Source organism: Meles meles, chromosome 13 (assembly GCF_922984935.1).
Source record: "Meles meles chromosome 13, mMelMel3.1 paternal haplotype, whole genome shotgun sequence".
Taxonomy (NCBI): domain Eukaryota; kingdom Metazoa; phylum Chordata; class Mammalia; order Carnivora; family Mustelidae; genus Meles; species Meles meles.
Genome location: NC_060078.1, coordinates 65,148,280 through 65,170,605, shown reverse-complemented (window position 1 = coordinate 65,170,605; position 22,326 = coordinate 65,148,280). Strand labels below are relative to the sequence as shown.

General features: G+C 40.8%; 1 protein-coding gene across 7 annotated transcripts in view; it reads left to right on the top strand.

Moving 5' to 3' along the window:
• SORCS1 (sortilin related VPS10 domain containing receptor 1) overlaps nucleotides 1–22,326 on the top strand; it is a 513,368-nt gene that overhangs the window by 440,700 nt on the left and 50,342 nt on the right. For all 7 annotated transcript variants that reach the window (XM_046027660.1, XM_046027661.1, XM_046027664.1 and 4 more), the window contains one exon: nucleotides 3,257–3,428. In XM_046027660.1, coding sequence (XP_045883616.1) covers nucleotides 3,257–3,428 — 172 coding nt within the window. The remainder of the gene's footprint in view (nucleotides 1–3,256; nucleotides 3,429–22,326) is intronic.

Sequence of the window (22,326 nt, the reverse complement as noted above, 5' to 3'; positions counted from 1 at the left end):
GATGGAAATAGAACCATTCAGTAATGCAAAAAGCAGGTGTGTGCTTACTTGAGTAAATGAACTCTGTATTTCTGCACAATTTTCTTCTAAATTTCAGGGACAGGTCTGGTAGGGCTAATGTGATGCCATTTTCATCCAGGAAATAAAATGGCTTCAGAATGCTTTTTAATGAGTGTTTTTTTAAAAATTACCAACAGTCTTCTCTATGGCAGAATCCCGGGGTGGGGGGGGTTGGATTTGTGCTTAGGATTTAAACAGAACCGTTGCTGCACGATTCAGGAAAGCCTGGGGTAATGATTGGTCAGAAGAGTGACAAACAAAAGGAATGTTCTCTAGCTGATGATGTCAGCGGTGATGGTGAGTCCTTGCCTCTGTAGCCACTCGCTCGCCAAGACAGAGTCACAGGTGTGCTTAGATGCTAAGTGATTAAATATCATAACGTGCCTTTAGTTTGCATGGCACCTTGCCTCTGAAACACGCAGTTTCTGATGCACAAACTCACTGGGATGCCGTAATTACTGTGACATTGCTGGTCATTTTCTTGCCATCATTGCTGGTGCCAGAATGTCAGATGTCAGCACTCTCCAGCGCCGACACCCTTTTTTTTTTCTTCTCTCTCCCGCCTGCCATTATTTTCTCTGTTAAGCAGCATGCACCCTTAAGCACCTAAAATGGATTTACTTAAACAGTAGATAGAAGGATGTTAAAAATGCTCAGACTTGATAATGACCCATGGAACTAGTAGGGATCCTAGTGCAAGAGCAGAGAGTTCCTGGCTGCCTGCAGGGCTGGGTGTTAACCCCTTAGTTGCTGGATTGTGCAGAGAAGCAGGGACTCCTAAGGTAAGGATTAGTGGCAGCTGGTTCAGAGCTGAGGTGCTTGAAGGGTTGGGGGCAGTGGTAATAACCACCTGCTGTGCCAATATTTCAGCATTTAGAATGGCATAGTCATCCCAGTGTGGACTTCTTGATTATCAGTTTTGCCTGTCTCCAGGGATGAGGTGCCCTCAGGGAACTTTAGTCACCCACAGGAATACCATCAAACAAGGCATAAATAAATGGGTTCCTATCAGTATATCATAAGGAGCCTTTAAGAGTTTAGAGGAGGGACAATCTCCTTCCATTGAAAGAGGCAATAGAGTAGCTGTAACGAGAGAATATTCTAGAGACAGATTGTCTGGGGTCCTGACTGGGTGATCTTAGGAAAACTGGTTAACTTTTATGAATCTTAATTTCTTCATCTGGATGTTGAGAATAATAATACCTTCCTTAAGCAGAACTGTTTGGAATATTTTGAAGATAAATGCCAAAAGTCATGTTAGGAACTTAGCACAATGGCAGACACAGTAAATACTCTCTACATACCTACTTCTTACGATTTCACTTATTATTATTTTACCATCACAGGCAGGAAAAGACAGAGGACAGAAGCTGTAACCCAAAGAGGAAATTTTAGGCAGCTCAGAGAGCATGTGGGAAGACCTCGAAGCAGAAAGAGCAGAAGAAAATAAGTACTTTCCCAGAAGCTGGAAAGAGAGGTTTGACTAGGGCAGATAAGCTTTTTGGTGAGAAAGAATTCAAAGATGTAGGGCAGTTAGCTTGTGGAAGGCTTCGTGGACAAGATTATGGGATTTATGACTTATTCCAAGGACATTTGGAAGCCGTAAAGGTTATGAACAGGTAGGAGAAAAAATATTAAATAAAAATAACTGGCAGCAATTTCATAAGCACTTGCTAATCATCGGGGCAGTTTTAAATACTCTGTGTACATTAATCCATTTAATTTATACAATTACCCTATGAGGTGAATTAAATATTAATAATTGACCTTGTAGTGATCCACAGCATTCACAGTACTTCCCCAGACAGTGTTTAATTTGACTTTCTCAACCATGGTCTTAGACATGTCGATCCCAAGACTCGGGGACAGAGGAAAGGACATCGGCCAGATTTGAAGGGGTTGGAAAAGTATAGCCTGCAGGTCAAATGTGGCACACTGCCAGGATCTGCATAGAGTTTTACTGAAATCCAGATGTATCGATTCTTTTGTGTGTTATCTGTGTTCTCTTACATGCTACAATCAAAGAGTTGAGTACTTGTGACAAAGGCCATATAGCTGGGAAAACTAGAACATTTCTTATCTATCCCTTTATATTAAAAGTTTCTCTGGTCTAGAAGAGTGGAAAGACCTTAGACATTCCCTCCACTTTGAGCTTCACTACTCACTCTAGGTAAGTAGGCATGGGAAGTCTGATATCTGAGTCCAGAGAGAGGTTACTGTGGACCCCACACAAAAGGATGATGAACAGATAACATCGAAGCTCAAAGTCTTAAAGGTTAATTGTTCTAAAACCACAGATTCTAATTTACAATGAATCTATAAATTGCATAGCACAGACTTGTAGAATAATCTTTTTTTTTTTCCTATTAAAGCCAAAATAAAAAGAAATAAGCAAAAGAGAAGGGAAGATTTACACAATCTCTAGACTGGTCTCCTTAATAGGAGTTTTCAATATTTAGCCAGTATAGCCCCTCATAAAATATTGAGGACAAACTCTCAAATTTAGCCAACTTTCTGTACAAAACTATTACCGCAGCATCCTCTTTGGAGTCTAATGTTGAATCACATAATCCATAACAGTCTTTATCTGAATTGCAAATGCCCTTGCAATATATAGTACTCATTTTAACCCTCAGTTCTATAGCCCTTAAAGTGTCTCCTGGATTATCCACATGTATCTCTTCAAGATTATAGGGGCACCTGCGTGACTCAGTGGGCTAAAGCCTCGGCCTTCGGCTTGGGTCATGATCCCGGGGAGCTGGATCGAACCCTGCATCGGGCTCTCTGCTCAGCAGGGAGCCTGCTTCTTCCTCTCTCTCTCTCTGCCTGCCTCTGCCTACTTGTGATCTTGTCTGTCAAATAAATAAAATCTTTAAAAAAAAATAAAGATTATAAATTTAGTGAGGCCCAGGACCACGCCTTCTACTCTTGTGCATTTCCCATAGCTCTGAAGTGAAATGATTGAATGACTGAATGAAAGATTCTCTTCAAGTGCTAACAGTAGGTACAGTATGTTACTATGATGATGGGTCTTTCCGTTGGGTGCTTTATATGAATTAGCTCTAGTTCTCCAAGCACCCTGAAGTGTGGTTCTCCCTTGCCCTCCAGGCTACGCAGTAGCAGGTCCAGCTCAAAACATTGGGAGTGATCTGAATTGTAATGGGCTGGATTACAACTTGAGCTTTTCTCCGTGTAGGTATAGGAAAGTGGTTTCCAATAACTGCACGGACGGAGTGCGAGAACAGTACACCGCCAAACCGCAGAAGTGTCCGGGGAAGGCCCCGCGGGGGCTGCGCATCGTGACCGCGGACGGGAAGTTGACAGCGGAGCAAGGGCACAACGTTACTCTCATGGTGCAGCTGGAGGAGGTAGGACCAGACCCCCAGCCACTCACCTTCTCGGGCCACTGATGTTTCCTAGGAGATCAGATTCGCTTTACATGTGTTTCTGTTTTGTTTAATTTTTTTTTTCCATTTTAAATGCTGTGGATATTTTTAATTTTTTTTTACTTTTGGTTCCTTGGTTTGTTGTTGTTGCTCTTACCCGCAGCTAATCTCGTTTCATTGCAAGGTGTTCTTCACGCTTACTTAATATGTCATTTCTTGGAAGTTCTTTCTGGATTTAACTGTGCCTCGTTGGCATTTCCAGCCAAAAGTTGTCTCGGGATGAACACGCCAATGGTATTCTAAACATAATTTAGTGCACACACATGTTCAGCCTAACATACCGATGCTGTCTTCCTCTCTCAACCTGATGTCTTGGCTTTTCTTTTCCAAAGGCAGCATGCTGGTCATACAACACTGAGGCTAATCTAAATATACCTGAGGTTACTTTCTTTGGCGATTTTGGCAATTGAGAGTTTGTGATTTTGTAGCATCTCCGCAATAACATTATGAGCCTCGGAGACTGACAAATCATGGTTATCTGAGATTTCCCAATATTGAAATAGTGGATAAGATGAAATTTGTACATTTGTATTTTTAAATGTGTACAGGCATTTTTATCATCTTATAACTGAAAAAGATGTTCTCTAAAGGATAAACAATTACATTAATGATCTCAATTATCAAGCCTGACAATCCTGCCTTTAGCTGTGTTTTGTGAGTACTAAAATCTGGGCAGCACCATGCTAGGCCTTGTGAGCACAAAGGGATTTTAAAAAGTTAATAATGATGCCAGGATTAAGATCCACGTTGTTGACTTCCAGGTTCTTCTGATAGCTCAGTGGTTTTCAGTCTTTAACATGAATAAAAGTTACCTGGTGAACATGTTAAAACAGTTTTCCGGGGGGCACCTGGGTGGCTCAGTGGTTAAGCATCTGCCTTTGGCTCAGGTCATGGTCCCAGTGTTCTGGGATCGAGCCCCGCATTGGGCTCCCTGCTCAGCGGGAAGCCTGCTTCTCCCTCTCTACTCCCCCTACTTGTGTTCCCTTTCTCGCTGTCTGTCAAATAAATAAATAATTAAGAAAAATAAAAGTTTTCTGGGCCCAATCTCCAAAGATTCTGATTCACTTGGTTGGGCGGGGCCATTTATAACGAGACTGTAGGTTATGCCTTGTGCTTCAAGAATAAACAGAACAAAACAAGAGCAAAGTCAAGGGGGATAGAGTAACCCTAGAGGCTCTAGAGTGTGACTTGAGACGGAGAAGATGAAGCAGTTAGGATTGCTTTGTCAGCATTGATCAACATTATTAGTATTTTAATTGCTGTAGGAAAAACAGTTGTGAAATAAGAGAATGAAATTCTGGCTCAGATGATGCTGATGCTTCAAGAACCACTTAGAGCACCATCCTTCTAAAACCCAATACTCCTTTCTGTTATTTCCTTAATAGGTACCCTTCAGCCATACCCATTCTCCTAAATACAAGGTTCCCCAAAGTTTTTCAGTCAGAACTAGAAAGATACAGACCAATTTAGGCCAACTGGAGTTGCTCACATTTCACAGAAATGCAATCTTTAGGCTTCTCCCTGAGGCCATCACATATTAGCTTGTAGCAAATCAAACGTATATATTTAGAGCAGGAGTGACATGCTGAGAGAGAAAGTGAGAGAGAAGGAGGAAGAGGAGCATGAGAGTATTGTCATGAAGATTTGGGCAAACAAAATCCTTTTCTTCAGAGATGGGAAATTCATTGTAGCCGTCCAACAACTCCTGTTGTATTTGCCCTCAAGGACTTTGCCAATTCGTCCGTCACACTGTAGAAGAGGACACGTTTCAGATTGCTACGTAGAAGGCCAGACAGAAAGTCTTGGCCAAACAACGGGCAGTGGGCTCACAAGCTAGAACATAAAAATTGACTTCAGGTCAGATCCCAGAGGGAAGGGAAGCATGGAGAAGGAGCACAGAATTCTGTGCATTTTTCTCTCTGAGCTCTTTGATGATATCTAAGTGATATAGACAAAAGTGAAGTAGAGTTTTTAGAAGTATTACATCTGGAGGAAATAAAAATTAGAGCCAGGGACTATGAAGAAGGAAATAATAATACAACACTAGGTTCTGGAGACTTCTGGAGAGCTCGATCCTAGGAGTGAGGACACCCCAGAACTAGACCAGGTTCTCTAAATGCTGAAACCCAACCTGGAATTATTTCAGTCTCTGAAAGGGTTAGAGTGGTTTCCGCCCACTCTAAATGTCTGCCAAACTTAAATGAACCTTCTTTAGAGGAAAATAATATAAATCAGAAGGCTTACCTGTATTTTTTCAAAAATATTGGGCGTTTAATTTAGAATATTACATATATATCAAGAAACACGACGACAGGGAGGAAAAAATCATCAGAAAAAGGAACAGTTTCCTGAGATACGATTGATACATTCATGAAATAGATTGAGACCGAAAATGCAACCCTCCAGCAGTCATCAGTAGGAGGCAGTAACAAATGGAAGTTGTAGAAATAAAGATATAATAACTGATATTAAGGTGTATCTGGTTGGCTCAGTTGGTTGAGCATCGGAGTCTTGATTTCTCCTCAGGTCATGATCTCCTGGGTGGTGGGATGGAGCCCCAGGTCAGTGCCACGCTCAGCAGGGAGTCTGTTTGAGGATTCTCTCTCTCCCACCCCTCTCAAATAAATAATAAATCTTTTCAAAAATAACTGGTATTAAGAAGTAAGATAGGTTGACAGCTGACTGAATCCAGATGGATAGAGGATCAGTTAACTGGAAGAAAGGACAGTTGGAAGTATAACTTTTCTAAGATAAGAGAGGAAGGATCGAAGATAAAGAAAAGAGTAATAAGAGACACGTGGGAAAGAGGGAAAGGACTAACACAGATGTGATTGGAGTTCCAGAGGGGAGAAGGAAGATAAGGAGCCAGAATCCGTTTTGAAGGAATAATGTCTAAGAATTTCCCCCAAACTGACAGGAGGCATCAGTGTCTCCGTGTAGATTGGCAAGAATCCACAAACCCCAAGCAGGAGCTAGACAAGGAAAAAAAGGCACTTAGGTATCATATTCAAACTATTGAAATCAAAAAACAAAGAGAAAAATTTAAAAGCAGGGCAGGAGAAACTAGAATGACATCTTGGAAGTGTTGGGGAAAAACCCAAATGTGGAAGTAAAATAGAGACTTTTCTCAAACAGAAACCGAGATGAGTCATATAAGATGATTTCTATAAAAAGAAACACTACAGGTAACTCTTCAGGTGTAAAGAGAATGAACCCAGATGAGAGCACAAAAGTAGAAAGAAGGAAGAGCCAGAGAGAGGGCATGTATGTGGGTAAATTGTAATTAATAATAACCAGTAATGATAATCCACTGTGGGCTTAAATATAGGTAGAATTAAAACACATGACAATAATAATTCAGTATGTATTAAATGGAGTTAAAATGTTTTAAGTTCCATGAAATGTCTGTGATGAGGTAGAGGTACTAATTTGTATTAGATATCAGCATGTCCAAATAGAGAATATTTAACTATCAATCTCTTGGCAGGGGACCTGGAATAATATTAAATGTGTCTCATTAATACCAAAAAGAAGGCAGGAAAGAGAGAAAAAGGATCCTGCTTACATACAGGACTAATAGAACAGATACTGAAATGGTATATATATAAACCCAAATATTATCATTAATTACATAAAATAAATAATTAGTGATTTTCTGGCTTGCTTAAGAAGTCTGTGTCAAACCCGAGATTGTAAAGAAATCACTCCACAGGTTTTTTTCTTTAGTTTTCACATTTAAATCTATTGTCTATCTTTTTTTTTTTTAAGATTTTATTTATTTATTTGACAGACAGGTCAGAAGTAGGCAGAGAGACAGGGAGAGAGAGAGAGAGGAGGAAGCAGGCTCCCAGCTGAGTGGAGAGCCCAGTGTGGGGCTCAATCCCAGGACCCTGAGATCATGACCTGAGCCAAAGGCAGAGGCTTTAACCCACTGAGCCACCCAGGCGCCCCTATAGTCTATCTTGAATAAAACTATAGTTTATATATGTTTTTCCATTTACACATTCAATTGACCTAGCACCACTGAAGGACAATTCTTTTCTTACTGACTTGAGTCTTTGTCATAAATCAATTGAACATACTTATTTGGGTCTACCTCTAAATACTTTATTTTATTCCATTGGTTTTGATTTTCAAACCTGTGTTGATAATTTAAAACTTTTTTTTTTTTTTTTTTTAGAGAGAAAGCATGGGAACAGGAGGTGGGTTGGGGAGAGAGGGGCCGAAGGAGAGGGAAAGAGAATCTTAAGCAGGCTCCACTTCCAGCACAGAGCCCAACATAGGGCTCGATCTCATGACCCTGAAATCCTGACCTGAACTGAAATCAAGAGATGGACGCTTAATCAACTGAGTCACCCAGGTGCCCCTAGAATATATATATATATATATTTTTTTTTAAAGATTTTATTTATTTATTTGACAGAGAGAAATCACAACTAGGCAGAGAGGCAGGCAGAGAGAGAGAGAGAGGGAAGCAGGCTCCCTGCTGAGCAGAGAGCCCGATGCGGGACTCGATCCCAGGACCCTGAGATCATGACCTGAGCCGAAGGCAGCGGCTTAACCCACTGAGCCACCCAGGCGCCCCTAGAATATATTTTAATTATTCTGGATTCAAAGTTAGCCTTCATATTTGGGGATATATATCTTCTGAATCAATAGAAGGTCATACATATGTGTGTGTGTGTGTATATATATATACACACACACACATACATGTATATATTTATTAAAAAATATATACACTTATATATCATATGCTTTATAATAGCATAAAAACAGTGCATACCTACAGGCAAACCCAAGAACTTATTTTCAGTATCTCTATCTAGAAAACTACAGCATATTTGGAAAAAAAAATTTTTTTAAATACAAATGTATGAAGAGATATACCATGACTGTGGATTGGAAGATGCAGTATTATGAAAAAAGACCAATTTTTCCCACATTTATCTTATATTCAAGGCAATTTCAATCAAATCTCCAGCATATATTTATGGGTTGAAATTGACATGATCATAAAGCATATGAAAAAGTAGGGGCTCAAGAACAGCGAAGATTATCTTAAAGATGACTCCCAAAACTGGATAGCTTACGTTACCAGGTATCAATATTTATTATAAAGTTATAGTAAGTAAGAGTGCGTGGCGGTATATATATACCGTGCGTACACAGGCTGATTAAGAAAGGGAGTAGTGAGCCAAGAAAACCACACCCCCCACATATGTATAGGGGTGTGTGTGTGTGTGTCTGTGTGTGTACTCGTATACACACACATACTCTTTATGACAAATGAGACAGTGTACTACAGTAGATAAATTATAATCTTTTCCATGAATGGTGCAATGACATCAAAATCCATGTGGGAATATATGAATCTTGATCTCTCTTAACACACACAAAAAATAATTCTGACTGAATCAATCCAATTTTGAAAGAAGAAACTAAAGTGTTTAAAGAAAAATGCAGAAGAGTATCTTCATGACCTTGGTTTAGGCAGAGACCGTTTTAAAACAGAAAATGAAACCCACTAAGTATATAGAAGAATACAGTTTGATTAGACTGCATTAAAATTAGGAATTTCTTTTCTTCAAAAATATACTATTTAGAAAATAAAAAGAAAATTTAAAAAGCCCTGGAGGGTGAGAAGTTATTTGCAACACATAATTTTAATAAAGCACTCATACCCAGAAAAATATAAATGAATTCTATAAATCAGTAAGAAAAATTCTGGCCACCCAATAGAAAATGCACAAATGACTTAAATGGACTTTTCAAAGAGGGTAACCAAATAACCAATAAGTGTATGAAAAAATTCTCAGCATCACTGCTCATCAAAGGAATGTAACTTAACACTAAAATAAGATATAACTGGGGAGCATGGGTGGCTCAGTGTGTTAAACATCCGCCTTCAGTTCAGATCATGATCCCAGGGTCCTGGGATCGAGCCCCATTTCGGACTCCCTGCTTAGTGAGGAGCCTGCTTCCCCCTCTCCCTCTGCCTCTACCCCAACTGTGCTCTCTCTTTCTCTCTCAAATAAATAAAATCTTTAAAAAAAATAAAATAGTTCTGTCTACTCATCAGAAGATTTATATTTGAAAGGACAAATAATATCAAGTGGTGGTGTTGGAGCAACCAGTCATGCATACAGTGGTGTTTGGAGTGTAGATTGTCACCATTTTGGAGATCTATTTAACATTAACTACTAACCACTATATTCTTCTGTGAAAACATGCACAGCCTATGACCCAGACTTTTTACTCCTAAGTATAGAGTCACTAGAATGCATACACTTATGCACTAGAATGTATGTAAAATAATATACATAGAAGACTTACTCATAAGAGGTCATAACTGGAAACAAACATTTATCAACTGTACACTCAAGAAGTAAATTAGAGTATCCATACAGAATGGAATGCCATAGAATAATGAAAAAGGAGAAATGATTGCTACCGACAAAAACTTGAATGAATCTCCTATCTACGATTATGCTAAAGAAATCAGACTGAAAAAATATGTATTGTATGAGTCTATTTAATTAAACTGCAAAAGTAAGCAAAACTAGTTTATGGCGATAGAAGTGAGATTAATAGTTACCTTTGGAAGAGAAGTGGCAGGGAGGATAAGGGAACACTGGAAACTGAATTTTTGTTGATTAATGAATGCATTCATTTTGTAAAAAATCAAGCTGTATATCTGATTTACATATTTTTCTTTATGTCTATTATGCTCAACAAAAAGCTTACTTAGAAATCATTTGGGAAATTCAAATAGCATTGATTTGTATATTTTGCCTTTAGGTCTGAAGGGAAAAAAAGACACAGGGTAAAGGATTGGCTCAGAAAATAAATCTTTCCCTAAAACTTTGGGAACATTTAGGGAGATTTATTTTCTGAGCTAATCCTCTACCCTTTGTCTCCCTGCATAATGAACGTGAAGTCCCCTTTCCCAGAGATAAAAGGAACCTGGTTACGATAACTTAGAAGAACATGATCTTTTGAAGCAGAAATGTTTGTGCTGGAGTAGGCTTCAGATTTCAGATTTTTATTCCATTTCTAAGAAACAGTAGAGCAAGATCTGAAACAAGAACTCGGGCCTGGTCAGCTCTGACCTCTGTTCACTCTCCAGGGACAGAGGCCAGGCTCCTCTCCATTCAACTTTGCTTTCTCTGTAACCAAGATCATCAGACATCTCAGATTTGGCTGAGTGATGGGAGAACAGATTGAGGAATCTGGTTCAAAGATGTGTAAATTCATGCCTTCTGGGCGCAAGAAGGGAAAAAAATAGTTCATTCCACTTGAGTGGGAACGTTGCAGCAGCAGGGAGGAAATCTGCTGCCTTCAGCTGTCAGACCTGGCCCCTTGGTGCTCTTGTTTCCCAGGGCAGAGTCTAAGCTGAAAAGACTGTCCCCACATCAAGATGCCCTGGGGACCTCACATTCAACTGTGGGATTCTGTGCTGATTCACAAGCTCTCCTTACAGAAACAACGGGTTTCTCTGTTAATCTCTGGATTATATACATACACGTGAGTGCCGCATGTGATAAGCAATACAAAATAAAGGAAAGCAGAGTGCCTCTGAGAAGCTGGGGAGCTTTGGAATTTGACACAGTGACAACAGTTTGGATATCTAACCCTGAACATTAACTGTTGTCAGGTTTGTGACTGCTTTTTTGGATTATCTCATTTAGATCCCACAGCAAGCCTATGTGGGTAGGTGTTATTATCCTCATTGCATGCTACAGATGGCACAGCCAAAGCACAGAAAGGCAGAGTCACTTACCTAAGATCACACAGCTACTGAAGTATCAAGTCAGGAGTCAAATCCAGGCTCTGCGGTATCCTGCCTTTTTATTACTTCTCTCCAGTGGAAAGAACCATTTCCTGGGAAGGAATCTCATGTAGTTTCTAAGGGCCCCTAATAATACTTCAGAGGGGACAGGTAGCAACAAAGACGAAGGAGTAGAAAGAATAGGTAGAATTATCTATGCTCCAGCCAGTCTGGCCTTTGGCAGCTGCTCTATTCTTAAACACTAGCGAATATATAAAACATGATTTTCCTCCCAGATTTTCTGAGAATATTCATGGCTTGTGATCAGTTCATTAAAAACCATCTCAGCAAAGAGAGATTCCATATCCTCTGTAGGTTTCCTTCTCTTTGTAAGATTACATCTTTATTGAATGGCTTCGCTGTATCTAGTATTGTTATATCCATTCTTAAGAATATTGAAAAACATAGGCTATGAACGCAGCACTCTAGAACTGTCATCCCTGAATGCCAAACTTCTCCAGAGTCTTGGGTATGAATTAGGCTCTCAAATCCAGAAAACAAACAAACAAACAAATACCCTGACATATGCCACTGGATCTGTAATATCCCCCTCAAAATCTGAGTCCACTTCTCATTTGAATTTGATGCTCTTAATTTTACTTTGAATATAATATTTGGCTCTTGCCACCATACCGAAGGCCAGTTTTTCATAACAGTAGGGACATTAATGCCAAGCTTCTGATGCCACTGTCCCACAGAGTAGTCAGACATACAGGTTAATTTCTTCTTCAACATATATTTTACAAAGTTCCAATTTTATATTATGTACTTTTCATTCAAGACATATTCGTTTTTGTGGCAATATCTGTTTTAGGTTAACGAGGGTCTCCACTGTAACAGGTTTTAAATAAAAATCTAACTGCATGAAAAAGAAAACAGTAAATATTTTATATTCATTGAAAACAAAAATAAAATTTAATTCACTGCACTTATTATAACAATAATTTTGGCAGCCCCCATTACATTGTAAATATCGTTAAGGTACAAACTATGCCATGCCTGGTCTCAGCCCTAGCATCTCTTCTCACTGTGCCTAACACATTGATAGGAACTCAATAAATGTGTGTGGATTTGGATAGGCTTCCCCAAGGAGTGTAGAGATAAAACCTGAACTTAAAAGGAAAAGACTCTTGAAATTTGAATAACATCCAAAACATGCTGAAGTCTTCATCTGAAATCTAAATCCCTTCCTTTATTTTGTACTAATGCATGTCCTAATTCTAACATAAGACTATCAATGAAAACCTTGCTAAAATCAGAGCAAAGAAGAGAACTTCTTATTGACAGAAAATAATCAAAGGCTAGATATACTGAGGCTAGCTTGAACTCCATGCACAATAGTATGTAACTGAGTCAAAATTTTGCCGATTTGACGTCTGCAAGAAATGGAATCCCTTCCTGCAAATAGGATGTGAGGCCGCCCTCCATATCTAGAGGACAGAAATAGCTCTATAACACAACTCGTTCAAATTCCCACAGCTTGGCTCACCCTTGTTCCACAGAACCACATAATTCTATAGAAGCTGATGAAAAGCCGCATTGTTAGAAACTGCATCCTTGCTGTTTTCAGGGTTCTCTCCTAATGTACTATAATGAAGGAACCTTCATCAGAAGCAACAAGGCAAGGGAGACAATATTCCGTCCATCCCAGACTCCCTCACTGTGATCCAAGAACACACCTACACACACATATACACACACTGCAATTTTATGTATCCCCGTTTCCTTGAGGACAAAGAACAGTTGATCCAGAAACCAACCAAGAGGGGCGAGGAAGTGTCCATAAAGGTGTATCTAACTAGCCAGACATTTCAAGTACACCTGAATTTTAGGAGGCCAATCGAAAGTATTTTTCACTGAGATCCAGGTATCCAATGAGGGGTGATATCTCTCTGTCTGGAGACTTGCTTAAGATGAATGTTCTCTGGCCCACTAATGAGCACCTAATGAGCCTATAGACTTTCAGTGTGATAACTCGGCTTCCTGGCGAAATCCAATGCGAGAACCTGAAGGCACGGGATGGATGGCAGAGGGCCTAATCAGTCTTAAGAACTCAACAAAACCAATTTGGAAGGCATTCATTTGAGAGGACTGCTAGGCAGAAGTAGTGTCTGCGTGTTACAGAAGATAATTAAATCTGTTTTAAACAGCTGTAAGAATAAAGAGATGCAATTCGCTGCATAATTTAAGACTTTTAAATTAAATCTGAGGCAAGGGACTAAAATTAAAACTTTGATCTGTATCTCATTGTCTTAATACTTCAATTTACATACAAAGACTGGAAGTTAATAAGGAAAATTCATGATTATAACTTCTTCGGTGAGATCCAACTCCAAAACGTGAAGGCTGTGTCCTCATTAAATGGATTTCAATGATCTGTAATTTCACATACATTGAAAGACTTATGGCAGCATAAAAGTAACCACAATGTAATAACACTTCATAAATATTTCAGGATGCTGCCAGCCGTCGGATGGTGGAGAAGATGACTCGATACAATTTGCAGTGAGACCCTCATTTGTTGAATTCATAAAAGAATTTGACCTACTTTTTCATCTAGGGAAAGATTGGGGCTTTTAGAAATGGCACAAAGAGTTCGCAGGCGCTCTTAGGTCCAGGCAGGTATCCGTTTTCCAAGCCAGCCCAGATCTGACTCCGAAGCCTGGGCTGTTTTCTCCGTCCACACAAAGGAACAGGAGCTGATTTCAATGAGCCGTGGAGACTTAAGAGGCTTTCTCATGTATTATTCCATACTCCACTCAGCTTTATTTTCTTTGACTCGAGCAAGGTAATTGAGCCACTTCATTTCTTCTCCCTTGCTGCTTCCAGTTACAAAGGAAAAGAGGGAAATGAGGCGGGCAATATAGGTCGTCTTTAGCCAGAAGCCTCGCATCTGAAGTTCAGGTTGGCTTAGTTAGCAACTCTTCCTAAGGCTCCACTTTTCTTCAGTTCTGGCCCACAAAAGTTGGGGTGTTGCTGTTCTTTAGAGTTTCAGGGAACTGGATTTTGCCAGGAACTTTGTTCTGCCTCAATAAGCAAGGAGAGAACCCTGGCTCATTATCGAGAGTTTCAGTTCAGTGCATGTCCCAACGACTGGGGTCATCGTCTTCACGTGGGCAATAGTCTGCAGATGGATTTTGAGTCTCTCAGCCTATCTGCTTTAGGCCCCACAACAGTGGCACCCCATTTCATCTCCTTGGGTGGCCACCATCCCTGCATGTAAGAACTTCACACAACTACACAGGTTTGGCAAGTGTGTGACTTCTCAGGTTTCTGGCTTTGCGCTTTGCCTGTTCCATGACTTGCAGCCTTATCAGCTCATTCCTTAGCATGACCCACCATCCATGGGCAATGGAAAGTCTCCACCCCATGGCCAACAGCACTCGAATAAGCTCTTCGTCTTCACCTGAGAGCTGAGATTATTTTAGCAGCCTGTAGGGAGGCTGGAATGTGAGTGGATCTTACATGCTGCCCATAGCAAGAGTGATAGAATTATAAAAGTAGCTGGTTGCCTCCCTTGGGTTTGATGACTGGGATCATGACCATTCCGCCTCTCTTTGTAAGTAATGAAATTGAGGTTGAAATAGAAATTGCATTTCAAAGGGCGTGTAACTCCTGGGTTACTGCCTGACGTCTGTAGGACACCTGCACTCTAGTGCCTCTGTAGAGGCCTGCAATGTCCCTGAAATCTCTCAGAGCCTAGTAATTTGGAAAAGTGACAAAGTAACATCCAGGGCAAGAAATCATATATCCATTTCATAGCTAAGATCTTATGACTTGGTTAAGACTAGCAAGCGATGCTAGATATGCAAGTTTTAAAAGCTAGTTAGAAATTTTGAAAGCATAACATAAAACAGAGTAATGATTCCAGTGTGTGTGTGTGTGTGTGTGTGTGTGCACGCGCGCGCATGCCCATGTGCTTCTCATTGGTTAGTATGGCATTTACCAATCTAACGTTGATCTCCCTGAGTGGTAGGATTATGAGCAATTTGGATTTTCTTTTTCCACATTTTATGTATTTCCTACATTCTCTTTGGAAATTTTCCGTGGCTTTCTCTCTTCTCTTTTTTTCTTCTTTCTTCTAATTGAGCTAACATATTTCTATTACATATTTTACCACTAGGAAAAACCCATCGCATAGGTTTATTCCTGAAGGCATCTTCCCACTTAAAAAAAAAATCATAATTTTGTTCTTATTACATACCTGAATGTTTTACTTTTAGAGTGATTTTTAAAGTTGTTCAAAAACATCTTTATGATTTTTATTATTTGGTGGTGCCATTGTTTTCCTACCAAAGGCTGCTGAGCTAATTCCTAAGGCCACTATGTAGTGGTAACAGTGGAGTCATGTCCTTTATTACCTAAAAAGTGTTTCCAAAACATAATGGGTCAAGGTTCTGACCCCTTTCTACCACAATGTCTAGATGGAGTAAAGAGGCCGTGGCTTATAGTTATTTATCTGCTTACACAAGCCAAATGTTCCTCTAGCCTTATGGTATTCTGTTCCATTCTAAGCCAGACATCTAGTACAGAAGACATAAAAAGGGAATGTGGAAATTTGCTGTTCATTCAAACACATGGCACTATGGCTCATTTGCAAGTGAAGGATTAAACCATTTTGTGATGTTACAGTTGGAAATTCTTGGTCTGAGTATTAGATCCACAAGTATTTGGATATTTAGTGAGGCAAGTCCCAAGGCTCAGAGTCCTCAAGGAAGGGGTCACCCATCTGCATTTCTTCCAAAAGAAGGTGAAATATGTATCCAGGCAAACAGTTTAGTGGGTCCATAATCTGGTCTTCTGGCATTACTGACCTTGTCAGACCTGAGTTCTCTGGTGAAATGGACAAGCCCATGCACACACTGCCCTCACCAGTGTGAATGCCCTTCCTCCACGCCCACCGCTGCCATTACTTGCAAGAAGCTCGGGAGTCGGCATCTTTGGAGAGGCACCTGTGCTCTAGATAACCATCTCCAAATAGACAAGGGGAGAAGCTGACTCTGTAATCTGCAGTTATGCCAATATCTTCCTCTCTTGGGATTATGTTCAGAGCTCAGTTTTGAAGTTGAAGAGAAACCCATGAAGCATGACCTGAACCAAATATTCAGGAAATACTTTCCCAGCTGATGTAGTGAGGCAACCTCAGCTTTCAGCAATGGTAGCACCTCTCGAAAAGGATGCCAGAGAGAACCAAGACTTGCTTGGGAACAGGACATAGGGCATTTGCAACTACCTTTTGCCATAGACTGGTGTTGTCTGTGCTGGAAGGACACAGTTTACCGTTATAAAAGGGCAGGCTCCACCCAGTTACAGCAGCTGATTCTTGTTTAGAGTCCTTTCATGCTTGGTTGAATATTCACATTGGCAGGGTCTCCCCAGACAGGCTTTCTAGCTTCCATAGTGTTTTTATAGAGCCCGGCATATTACACCAGGCTCCTCTTATATCGCCACTTAACGAAGAATTTGATCCATGTTGGCATTCCTCTAAAGGGTTTTAGCTCAAGCTTACAATAGCTTTCTGGTTTCATGTGTGAGTGAATCCATTCTTCACAAGCACCCACTGGGAATGAGCATAGTAAAACAGTAGGAGTGTTGACCTTGGAGTTAAGAAGAGTTTGGTTCAAACTAGTCTTGTGACTCTAGGCAAATCTTAGCAGTCTTTTAGGGTTGAAGATTAAATGATATATACTATATAGAGGGCAGTTATTATTTCTGATTTCTGAGAATCTACAGGAGATTCTCAAGAAATGTTCCCTTTTCTCTTAGTGACCACCAGAGGATGTTCTAGAACAATCTTACTTGCATACTTTATATTAGAAGTCATATACTGTTGTTCACTCTTATTTAATTAACACAAGTTGGCTTAGCATTTCTCCCCATGAACTTCTACCCTCTGACAAAATCTCTTCTTTGAATGCTCATTGTACCGTAGTCATTTCCTTTCTTATTTCTTGTCGAGACTCCACTAACCTGAGTCTAACTAGACCTACCTAGAATAGGCAAAGCTCAGGTAGATTACTGTTACTTTTTGCTCCCCAGTCTACTAAATATTCCTAGCCTCAAAAAGACAAGACTGGGGTGCCTGGGTGGCTCAGTCATTAAACGTCTGCTTTCGACTCAGGTCATGATCCCAGGGTCCTGGGATCGAGCCCCACATTGGGCTCCCTGCTCAGCGGGAAGCCTGCTTCTCCCTCTCCCACTCCCGCTGCTTCTGTTTCCCTCTCTCACTGTGTCTCTCTCTTGTCAAAAAATAAATAAATAAAAAAAATCTTTTTTAAAAAAGGCTGAAATATCTAATTTTCTGTCATTCAATGCTGCCTTATCATTTTTTTAAATCTTACTGAGGGGTCAGAAGAGCATTAAAAAGAACAGAAATCTAAGCCCAAAGTTGGTTATATTCCATCATCAATCTGTTGTCAATCTGTGTTACCTTCTGGTTATTTCTCATATACTCAATCAATATTTAAATATCGATTTACAGTAATGGTAGAAATAGAATTTGTGTTTTGCATTGTTGCTTGTGTTATACCATACTCCACCCCTCCCCCTTTTAAATTTGGTGAACTCTCTACTTCCCTTCATTTGCTCCCTCCCTCCTTTAATCCTCAAGGCTGGTCTCTCTGCCCCTCACTTCACTTCACCCCCCTACCCGGGGGAATCAGTGTTAACAGACTGCGTTCTATTTGCGAACACCTTCATGCTCATACAGACTCACACATACAGTACATAGACTGTTATCTACTGCGTTTTTGTTTTTGACAAAAAAATGGGTTGTACTAAAGTCGGTTCTCTACAATGTCGTTTTTGGTACATGAACTTTAAGATCACTTTCGAGACTGAATTCCAGTGAAGCCTGGGGCAAGTCTGATCTTAGCAGGGGCCAGGCTCTTACATATGAGCCCGGTTTCTATCTGCAGTGAGTCCATAATGCTTTCAGGAGTGTCTCAGAGTCTCACTTTCAGATGAGGCTGTCAGCGTTGAGTTACTATAGCGTTTTGTCTTCCCACTTTTCTCTCAAGCCGTGTTGCAGGAACTGATAGGTTCATACACCTTCCATTCCTCAGGTTAATCTTGGCTCCTCAGTGGCCATTTGATATATTTGTTTTTCTATTACCAAAGTCAGCAATGCCCTTGGAGAATCCCCATATGGATTTCAGGGGGCTTTTGTGCTTTCCTTGGGCACATCTTTTGAGCTAATATTCTCAGTTCTGTGTTTGTATCAGAGCAGGTGACGAAAGGGCAGTAGGTCTAAAAAATGTTATATGGTAGCCTAGATAGTTGCCAGCCCAGGAGCCATTCAGGACTGATGACTTGTGATTTATTAAATGGAAGTCACTCTCAATTATATGGCGCATTTTCCTGACTACTGAATTATGAATACCTATTGTTCCCCATACTCTCTGTCTTCTTTATGGCTTGAACACAATACTGCTTCACCAGAGGGAAGGTGCCGGAATGCAGTAAGGCTTTCCTGCCAATCCGTCTTTCCACTTCTAAGCAAAGCTGTTGTCAGAGGGAGAAAGAGTCAAAGCCAGGGATGGAGTCTCACAAGAAAAGAAAGCAATCCCTCTCCTTCATTACCACCTTTCTGTAACTCTGAAAGGCATTACAAGTAACTTTCAATTAAAGAAGCTCACTGAGGCGCGTGCTGCATGGATAAAGTTAAACCCCAGATCATCTTAAACCCTTCCTTCAGTCTCACAAGTGGTGGGACGGCAGGCATCGTACTTAACCTGCCAGTGCCCAGTTCTCCTGGGGGAACAGATCAGAGCACATCTGCCCTTGCTATCTCCCTGGAGTCCTAACAGCCAACTGAGATAATATAGAAGAAAGCACTTCAATGAACAAGCAGAGGCACAGTATTCAAAATGTACAGAAGTGACAAGAGTGGCCTGCAGGCACTGGGTTAGTTACTGTGGGTACAACCAGGAAGGACGCATCTCAGCACTTAGGACTTTCTATAAACTACTTGTGTATTATCCAGCAACTGGTTTTCCTGCAGAAGTTAACAAATCTTGACTATGTGCATTATAGAATGATTGTTTGTAGTTGTGCATCAGTTGCTTTAAAAAAAAGTTCTTTTATTGCTGGCTTTTACTGATGCACCTTTCACACTGAGAATCCTAAAACATCCTGGGAAATTATTGCCCCCATTCTGTAATGGAATGAGAATAACATTAGCTTGTAGTGGGTTGTTCTCATCTTCAGATGGACTAAATGATGAGACAACCTCATATTCAACAATCCAATCCCAAGGGCCCTAACCTTTGGTGCAGCCCGGCATCCACTGTGAATCTTCTCAGACTGCAGCAAACCAACCAAGCATCTTCCCCAGAGGGCTTGAGTCAAGAGGGGACTCTTGGGCGGTAGCTGGGCATCAGTGCTTTTTTTTTTCTTTTAATTTCTATAAGAGGTGCTGATATCAAAATCTGAGATTCATTGGTTTCAAAACCAATAAACTATGGGAGTTAATTTTGACAGGAAGGTACATGTAATTTCCTGGTGCAACTCATATTTCAATCTACCATCGTCTACCCTGAGCTACCCTCTAATTAACTTCCCAGAATAGTTGGGCCTCCTTCCAATTCACCCTTCATATTGTAACCAGAGTGATCTTTTTGAATTAAAAACATCAAAATTCCATCTTCTGATAAACCTCCGCTTAAAACACTTTAGCGGCTTCCCACTACTCTTAGGAAAAAAAATCAGAAACTCGGCCACAATTCCTAAAATGTCATTTTCTCCCCTTCAGTCTAGTTTTATAACATGTCCCTACTGTGTCTTTAGCTTTGGCTTCTTATGACTGTACTATCTCCCTACTGCCACAGGGCCCTTGCACAGTTGATTCCTTCTGTCATCGTTGCCTGGACTCCTTACCTCCATCTCACTCACTCCTGTCCTTTGTTTGGTTAAGTTATTTCTTTCCTTAAGGTCATCTTGGCTCAGATACAACTTCTCGGAAGATTTCCCTGAAGTTCTCAAACAGATCAGATTTTTAGCTACCTCTCCCTACTGTACAACTTACAACACTGTGTACTTTCTTTCATATCGTCCCCTGTAAAAACTTTTTATTTATCTGTGATTATTTCATCTGTCTCATTTAGTAGTCTGTATGCTCACGAAAGCCCAGACCACATCTATTTTGCTTTGTTTGTTATAATTTACTTACCATCATTTCCCCATGCCAGGCATGTCACAAGATAGACGCTCAATAAATATCTGCTGGTTGGATGGGTGGTTGGTTGAATGAATGAATGACCGGAAAGCCAGTTAAAGCAGGGCAAGTGTGCCTAATTGTGGTGAGCTAGGACTAGGCTCTCTTGCCTTTGCCCTGTTTCTTATTCTCTAAAGGGAGTTTTGGCATCCCAGTCTCGGATGGCAATTACAGCCCAAGGAAATCAGAGGCCAATGACTGATGAACCCCAAAGAGATGCGTTGACAGCTGTGTTAGGCTTACAAAGCACCTGAGAGCCTCTGAAGGCAAAAGCATGGCATCTAGTATGTTCTACTTGAGTGGGCAAAGCTTCAGCAGCAGGGATGAAATCTGCTGTGTTGGCCCCTTGGTGCCCTTGTCTTCTGGTACGGAGGACCAAGCTCAGGGGCCTGCACTCACATCAGGGAGCGTGAGAGTGAGAGAGAGATCTTCCTCGTACTGGACGGAGTATCCTAAAAGCATCACTCCTCTGTGAAGGCAGCCCCTACAGTCGTCCCAACACTGTGGCTCCCTTCTTCCACCTGTTACGTACATGGGGAACACTGTCATGAGTGGATACTGAGGAACACTTTCAGGCCAAAAGACTGGCATGACAGATAGTGGACATCCAGACAGAACTTGAGAGAAGTTTTCAGTCATTGAAAGAGGTTGATTTCCAGGCCCACAAAAGCAGAATGGTGAATATGACAGAAAGGGCAAGGCCAGGAGACTCAAGCAAGGACGGCCCGAGTCAGACTTTTCTCAGGTGTGTGGGTAGCTGCTGTCACTTGTGGGGACTGAGGTGGAATCAGCTGAGATGTTTGTCTCCCCTCTGTGCTCTTGCCAATGGTGAGCCTTACCTCATGCCCGCTCTGTCTTCACAAAGAACCCTAAATCTCTCTTTCTTTCTCAGTCTCTCTCTCTCTCTCTCTCTCTCTCTCTCTCTCTCTCTCTCGGTGCCCTTCCCTCCCTCTCTCCCTCTCTCCTTTTCTTTTTCCCTCCCTCCTCCCTCTCTTCCTCCCTCATTTCCTCCCTGCCTCCCTCCCCTCTCCCTCTCTCCCTCTTTTTCCTTCCCTCTTCACTCTGTCACTCCCACTCTTTCTCAGAATTTATATTGCTGTTTTCTTTCATGGTTAACCCAGTCTTCCTCAGACACTTGTCCCAAATGATGTGAGAAGATTTTTAAGGTGGTTTCTTCCTCTGTGCCCGTACCTAAGACTGGCTGGCAGCCCCTCTGCTGGAAATCCAGAAGACATGAGAACTGACCAGAAACAACACCGAGATATTGACTAGTCTGATTTGTGCAAATGAAGGACAAGTCAGCAAGAATGGTTGACATTTATATTTATTAGCGAAGGGAATTGAAGTAATTGCACTGTGTCTAGGCTTGTGGATAATTTGTCTTGTAGTTCCGAGTGGAGTTTCTTTTTCCCACAGGAGGGGAGAATTCTTGCTCATGTCTTCGGTGAGCGTTAGCTGCCCTGCCGTGTGCCCCCCACACAATGCTTGGCTGGGCATAGATCAGGAGAGTAGGTCACAGAGATTCATAGGATTTGAACTGCTTTTCCTTTCCCTGTGAATTAATCTTTTAAATGTCAGCATTTTAAACTTGGCCTTTTCAAAAAATATGATACCATATGAACCTTACTTAATCGAAAATACTTTTTTTTTTTTTTTAGTTCAAAGGGTTTTAGTATATGTGTGGTTTTTTTAAGTTGGTTTTTTGTTTTGTTTTGTTTTTTGTTGTTTGGTTGTTTTTGTTTGTTGGGAGTTCTTTGTTTTGTTTTTAGTTTTTT